At 44.4% G+C, this 7,500-nt stretch overlaps 1 protein-coding gene across 1 annotated transcript in view; it reads left to right on the forward strand.

Moving 5' to 3' along the window:
* pde4dip (phosphodiesterase 4D interacting protein) overlaps positions 1–7,500 on the forward strand; it is a gene marked incomplete at its 5' end in the record, with an annotated part of 43,307 nt that overhangs the window by 26,696 nt on the left and 9,111 nt on the right. The window contains 3 exons of the mRNA XM_084459067.1: positions 4,925–5,178; positions 5,438–5,581; positions 5,836–6,048. Coding sequence (XP_084315193.1) covers positions 4,925–5,178; positions 5,438–5,581; positions 5,836–6,048 — 611 coding nt within the window. The remainder of the gene's footprint in view (positions 1–4,924; positions 5,179–5,437; positions 5,582–5,835; positions 6,049–7,500) is intronic.

Genomic DNA, 7,500 nt, shown 5'->3' on the forward strand with positions numbered 1-7,500 from the left:
TAGCGCTATGAACTGGTAATAGCGCTATGAACTGGTAATAGCGCTATGAACTGGTAATAGCACTATGAACTGGTAATAGCATGTGACCTGCGGCCGCTATGTGCTCCGTCTTAACAACCTATTCACTAAAGATATTGCGCTAATGATGTTCTAACGCAAACACGCCCATACAGTGTTGCAGCAGAGTGCAATTTGCGTATATTTTTGGTCACAAAGGTGTAATTCAACAACTTTATTTGGTTGCAGAGACGGCAAAGCAAATCATGTGAAATTATGTTTTGCCTGACATGTCTGCCCTCATCTGCTCGTACTTCATTTGCGTGCTCCTCAGCATGCAGACCCACATCCATGCAGACCGGCTCTCATGGTAATGTTGTGCAGGAAGCAGCACACTACAGTACAGTGATCTGGAGTACTTTAGAGGGATTATATAGCACTGCCCCACGCTACGACCCAGGCATCTGAACCGGCTTTTTAAGATGACAAATGGGTGCTCGATCACACCGCATGTTCTGATGTCACGAGTAACTAATGAGGAACCAGAGATTCGTTAACGAGTAGTTACTGATGGGGACGACTATAGTAGTTAGTGAGGAACTAGAGAACAGACTGGACTACTATAGTAGTTAGTGAGGAACTAGAGAACAGACTGGACTACTATAGTAGTTATAGGAACTAGAGAACAGACTGGACTACTATAGTAGTTAGTGAGGAACTAGAGAACAGACTGGACTACTATAGTAGTTATAGGAACTAGAGAACAGACTGGACTACTATAGTAGTTAGTGAGGAACTAGAGAACAGACTGGACTACTATAGTAGTTATAGGAACTAGAGAACAGACTGGACTACTATAGTAGTTAGTGAGGAACTAGAGAACAGACTGGACTACTATAGTAGTTATAGGAACTAGAGAACAGACTGGACTACTATAGTAGTTAGTGAGGAACTAGAGAACAGACTGGACTACTATAGTAGTTAGTGAGGAACTAGAGAACAGACTGGACTACTATAGTAGTTATAGGAACTAGAGAACAGACTGGACTACTATAGTAGTTAGTGAGGAACTAGAGAACAGACTGGACTACTATAGTAGTTAGTGAGGAACTAGAGAACAGACTGGACTACTATAGTAGTTAGTGAGGAACTAGAGAACAGACTGGACTACTATAGTAGTTAGTGAGGAACTAGAGAACAGACTGGACTACTATAGTAGTTATAGGAACTAGAGAACAGACTGGACTACTATAGTAGTTAGTGAGGAACTAGAGAACAGACTGGACTACTATAGTAGTTAGTGAGGAACTAGAGAACAGACTGGACTACTATAGTAGTGAGTGAGGAACTAGAGAACAGACTGGACTACTATAGTAGTTAGTGAGGAACTAGAGAACAGACTGGACTACTATAGTAGTTAGTGGGGAACTAGAGAACAGACTGGACTACTATAGTAGTTATAGGAACTAGAGAACAGACTGGACTACTATAGTAGTTAGTGAGGAACTAGAGAACAGACTGGACTACCATAGTAGTTAGTGAGGAACTAGAGAACAGACTGGACTACTATAGTAGTTATAGGAACTAGAGAACAGACTGGACTACTATAGTAGTTAGTGAGGAACTAGTGAACAGACTGGACTACTATAGTAGTTAGTGAGGAACTAGAGAACAGACTGGACTACTATAGTAGTTAGTGAGGAACTAGAGAACAGACTGGACTACTATAGTAGTTAGTGAGGAACAAGAGAACAGACTAGACTACTATAGTAGTTAGTGAGGAACTAGAGAACAGACTGGACTACTATAGTAGTTATAGGAACTAGAGAACAGACTATACTACTATAGTATTTAGTGAGGAACTAGAGAACAGACTGGACTACTATAGTAGTTATAGGAACTAGAGAACAGACTGGACTACTATAGTAGTTATATGAACTAGAGAACAGACTGGACTACTATAGTAGTTATAGGAACTAGAGAACAGACTGGACTACTATAGTAGTTATAGGAACTAGAGAACAGACTGGACTACTATAGTAGTTATAGGAACTAGAGAACAGACTAGACTACTATAGTAGTTAGTGAGGAACTAGAGAACAGACTGGACTACTATAGTAGTTATAGGAACTAGAGAACAGACTGGACTACTATAGCAGTTAGTGAGGAACTAGAGAACAGACTGGACTACTATAGTAGTTATAGGAACTAGAGAACAGACTGGACTACTATAGTAGTTAGTGAGGAACTAGAGAACAGACTGGACTACTATAGTAGTTAGTGAGGAACTAGAGAACAGACTGGACTACTATAGTAGTTAGTGAGGAACTAGAGAACAGACTGGACTACTATAGTAGTTAGTGAGGAACTAGAGAACATACTGGACTACTATAGTAGTTAGTGAGGAACTAGAGAACAGACTGGACCACTATAGTAGTTAGTGAGGAACTAGAGAACAGACTGGACTACTATAGTAGTTAGTGAGGAACTAGAGAACAGACTGGACTACTATAGTAGTTAGTGAGGAACTAGAGAACAGACTGGACTATTATAGTAGTTAGTGAGGAACTAGAGAACAGACTGGACTACTATAGTAGTTAGCGAGGAACTAGAGAACAGACTGGACTACTATAGTAGTTAGTGGGGAACTAGAGAACAGACTGGACTACTATAGTAGTTATAGGAACTAGAGAACAGACTGGACTACTATAGTAGTTAGTGAGGAACTAGAGAACAGACTGGACTACTATAGTAGTTAGTGAGGAACTAGAGAACAGACTGGACTACTATAGTAGTTATAGGAACTAGAGAACAGACTGGACTACTATAGTAGTTAGTGAGGAACTAGTGAACAGACTGGACTACTATAGTAGTTAGTGAGGAACTAGAGAACAGACTAGACTACTATAGTAGTTAGTGAGGAACTAGAGAACAGACTGGACTACTATAGTAGTTATAGGAACTAGAGAACAGACTGGACTACTATAGTAGTTAGTGAGGAACTAGAGAACAGACTGGACTACTATAGTAGTTAGTGAGGAACTAGAGAACAGACTGGACTACTATAGTAGTTAGTGAGGAACTAGAGAACAGACTGGACTACTATAGTAGTTAGTGAGGAACTAGAGAACAGACTGGACTACAATAGTAGTTAGTGAGGAACTAGAGAACAGACTGGACTACTATAGTAGTTATAGGAACTAGAGAACAGACTGGACTACTATAGTAGTTATAGGAACTAGAGAACAGACTGGACTACTATAGTAGTTATAGGAACTAGAGAACAGACTGGACTACTATAGTAGTTATAGGAACTAGAGAACAGACTGGACTACTATAGTAGTTATAGGAACTAGAGAACAGACTAGACTACTATAGTAGTTAGTGAGGAACTAGAGAACAGACTGGACTACTATAGTAGTTATAGGAACTAGAGAACAGACTGGACTACTCTAGTAGTTAGTGAGGAACTAGAGAACAGACTGGACTACTATAGTAGTTATAGGAACTAGAGAACAGACTGGACTACTATAGTAGTTATAGGAACTAGAGAACAGACTAGACTACTATAGTAGTTAGTGAGGAACTAGAGAACAGACTGGACTACTATAGTAGTTATAGGAACTAGAGAACAGACTGGACTACTATAGCAGTTAGTGAGGAACTAGAGAACAGACTGGACTACTATAGTAGTTATAGGAACTAGAGAACAGACTGGACTACTATAGTAGTTAGTGAGGAACTAGAGAACAGACTGGACTACTATAGTAGTTAGTGAGGAACTAGAGAACAGACTGGACTACTATAGTAGTTAGTGAGGAACTAGAGAACAGACTGGACTACTATAGTAGTTAGTGAGGAACTAGAGAACAGACTGGACTACTATAGTAGTTAGTGAGGAACTAGAGAACAGACTGGACTATTATAGTAGTTATAGGAACTAGAGAACAGACTGGACTACTATAGTAGTTATAGGAACTAGAGAACAGACTGGACTACTATAGTAGTTATAGGAACTAGAGAACAGACTGGACTACTATAGTAGTTATAGGAACTAGAGAACAGACTGGACTACTATAGTAGTTAGTGAGGAACTAGAGAACAGACTGGACTACTATAGTAGATACTGAGGAACCAATGATTAGTTAATGAATTGTTACTGATTAACTCTCAATCCTAATAATTAACTAATGATTAATGAATGATGAGGTAATGAAGTAACGCAGTAACTACTCTGTATGATGTCTGATTTACAATAAGGAACACAAAAGAGTAACTAGAGAGTAGCTAAGTTAAGATAAAAGCACAACTATAACGTCCATGAAGCACAAGCTAGCTAGCTAAGGTTATCGATAATGTCGTCTTATGAAAGCAAACTAGCTAACTAACATTAGCGAGAAAGGACATATTATATTTTCATTTTGTTTCTTCAGTGCCTTCTTATGCAAATAGCATAAAACCTAGAAACTGTGACCAACCATGTTAAACCTTTAATATTCGTACAGAACAGGGTTGAGTTTCCCAGAGGCATCGTAGCGCTACGTTCATCGTAGCGCTATGATGAACGCCGTAGCTTACAATGAACGTAGCGCTACCATGCCTCTGGGAAACTCAGCCCTGGGTGACTAATGGCTTAAGTTACACATGGACTCATGTTCTGTCTCGGAAAATGTCCTTCCATGTTTTGTCTTACCGTTCTTTGCCTTGAGGGACAATGTTCTTTATCAGGGACAAAGATGGACAAAAAAATAGCTTTCTGGATTCTTTGTGTCGGCGTCACTAAGCAATTCAACAGACGGAAAAGGTCATTGGGTGTCTTTCTCTTTGGTGTGTGTGTGTGTGTGTGTGTGTGTGTGTGTGTGTGTGTGTGTGTGTGTGTGTGTGTGTGTGTGCGCGTGCGTGCGTGCGTGCGTGCGTGTGTATGTAGGCTGAGCAAGGAGCTCCAGCAGAAGGATCAGGTCATCGAGTCGCTCCGCGCCAAGCTGAACCAACGCCAGCCTCGCTCGGACACACCTTGCAGCAGCCACACCCTCTCGGAGCCTTCCGACCAATCGGACCGCATCTCGTTTGTGTCAGATGAGCAGGGCTCCGCAAACGAGGACCTGGAGCTGTGCTCTGACGCGGAGGCAGCCAGCGAGTATGGCCAGGAGGAGAGACATGCGTCCACCAGGGCTAGCACAGGTACGCGTGCACACACACACACACACACACACACACACACACACACACACACACACACACACACACACACACACACACACACAAACACTCATAGACACACACAGTGATGGACATACAGCATTAATACTGGTAAGTCTTGCACACTCAAATTCACACAAACACAGCTGTATTTGCCCTTCGTACCCCAGAGAACCACGCTGCTCATCTACCATCTCTCTCCATCCCTCATCCCTCCCTCATCCCTCCTCTCCTTCCACAGATTCTCACTCTCACGGTGGCTCCATGTCACGGCATCCGTCCATACCTCCATCCGTCACCTCGTCCCACGGACCGCACTCCTCCGTCAGCTGTCCCAGCATGCACTGCTCTCCTCACAAGCCAGTGGACATGCAGAGCCAGACAGGTAGGCGGGGCGGGGAGAGGGGGGTATCTGGGATGAGCGAGGAGGAGTAAGACCTCCTGCCATTGGCTGATGTCACTGACTGTCTGTCCCAGTCCAACCTATTATTTCCTCCCCCTCTATGTGAACGTGCTGTCTTTCCCCTCATTCTTCATCTCTCTCTCTGTCCCCCTCCGATTGGCCCTCCCTTTCTCTCTATCCTCCATTCATCTCTCTATCCTCCTGTCTCTCCATCCCATCCTCCTCTGTCCCTCCAGGCCTGAGCTCTGAGCCGCTGTCCGGTACCCTCCCTGCCCCGCCCCTGACCTCCTACTGCCCTCACCCTCCCGCTCAGAGGGCAGCCCTCACCTTTGACCCCCACACCTCCCACCTGAGGCCCCGTTACCATGGTAGCGGCGCAGGGGCCTTCTCCCTGGCGGAGGTGCACCAGGAGCTGCAGATGCTGCAGAGACAGCTGGGAGACACTGAGCGTGCGTCTACACGTGTGTGTGTGTGTGTGTGTGTGTGTGTGTGTGTGTGTGTGTGTGTGTGTGTGTGTGTGTGTGTGTGTGTGTTAGTTAGCATGCGCCCAGCATGGAGTAGCTAACTTTGTTTCAACTGTAACCTCCTCAATTGGTTTGGTTGTAGTTTACATAATAATCAATTGATTTAATCAATTTACTTGATTTGTTTTATCAGATGGCTAAAATAGGATCTGGTTACTACTAAGCACAGCTGAGTCCTAGAGGCAGTGATCAGCTGATCAGCTGAGTCCTAGAGACAGTGATCAGCTGATCAGAATGCTGCTGTAAATCTCTCTTCAAGTCAGCTCTCAGTCGTACCTGCGGCCATGCTGTGCTGTGAGCTACCAGGCTTGCGTGAGCCAGCGTGTGATTGGATGTCCCAGAGACTCCTCCCTCCCCCGGGCCTGATGGGTAATGGCCAGGACATGTGACAGCGCTGCCCTGAGGCGCAGGGAGAACAGGAGAGAGAGAGAGAGGGGAGGGGAGGGAGGGAGGGAGAGAGAGAGAGAGAGAGAGAGCGAGAGAGAGAGAGAGAGAGAGAGAGAGAGAGAGGGAACTAGAGAGCGAGAGAGAGAGAGGTGCCGTAACTCCTCCCCCTCAGTTGGTTAATTTAAACTTCTCTAATCACCCCATCTCCTCTCCTCCTTCCCATCCACCTCTCCTGTCCTCTAACTGACTGCACACAACATTTCCTCTTCATCCCGTCTGCCTGTCTGTCTGTCTGTCTGTCTGTCTGTCTGCCTGTCTGTCTGTCTGTCTGTCTGTCTGTCTGTCTGTCTGTCTGTCTGTCTGTCTGCCTGTCTGCCTGCCTGTCTGTCTGTCTGTCTGTCTGTCTGTCTGTCTGTCTGCCTGTCTGCCTGCCTGTCTGTCTGTCTGTCTATCTTCCTGCCTGTCTGTCTGTCTGTCTGTCTGTCTGTCTGTCTGTCCATGCATGGATACACAGCCTGGTGTTCACTAGGAACTCTAACTGTAGTGGAAAACATTGATTTGAGAATTAATCACAAACTGTGATTGATCTCAATGGCCTATCATGATCTCTCTCTCTCCCTCTCTCTCTCTCTCTCTCTCTCTCCCTCACTCTCTCTCTTTCTCTCCCTCCCTCTCACTCTCTCGCTCTCTCTCTCTCTCTCTCTCACTCTCTCTCTCTCTCTCTCTCTCTCTCTCCCTCACTCTCTCTAGCAGGACTGATGTGCAGTGTGAGAGGGAGATTTGACCCTGTCTAAGATCTGAATGTCATACTGCTGTCATGCCAATATCATGTTTGTATGTGTGTGTGTATTCATGTTTGTATGTGTGTGTGTATTCATGTGTGTGTGTGTGTGTGTATTCATGATTGTGTGTGTGTGTATTCATGTTTGTGTGTGTGTGTGTGTGTGTGTGTGTGTGTGTGTGTGTGTGTGTGTGTGTGTATTCATGTGT

The sequence above is a fragment of the Borostomias antarcticus genome, assembly GCF_949987555.1.
Source record: "Borostomias antarcticus genome assembly, chromosome: 26".
Classification (NCBI taxonomy): Eukaryota; Metazoa; Chordata; class Actinopteri; order Stomiiformes; family Stomiidae; genus Borostomias; species Borostomias antarcticus.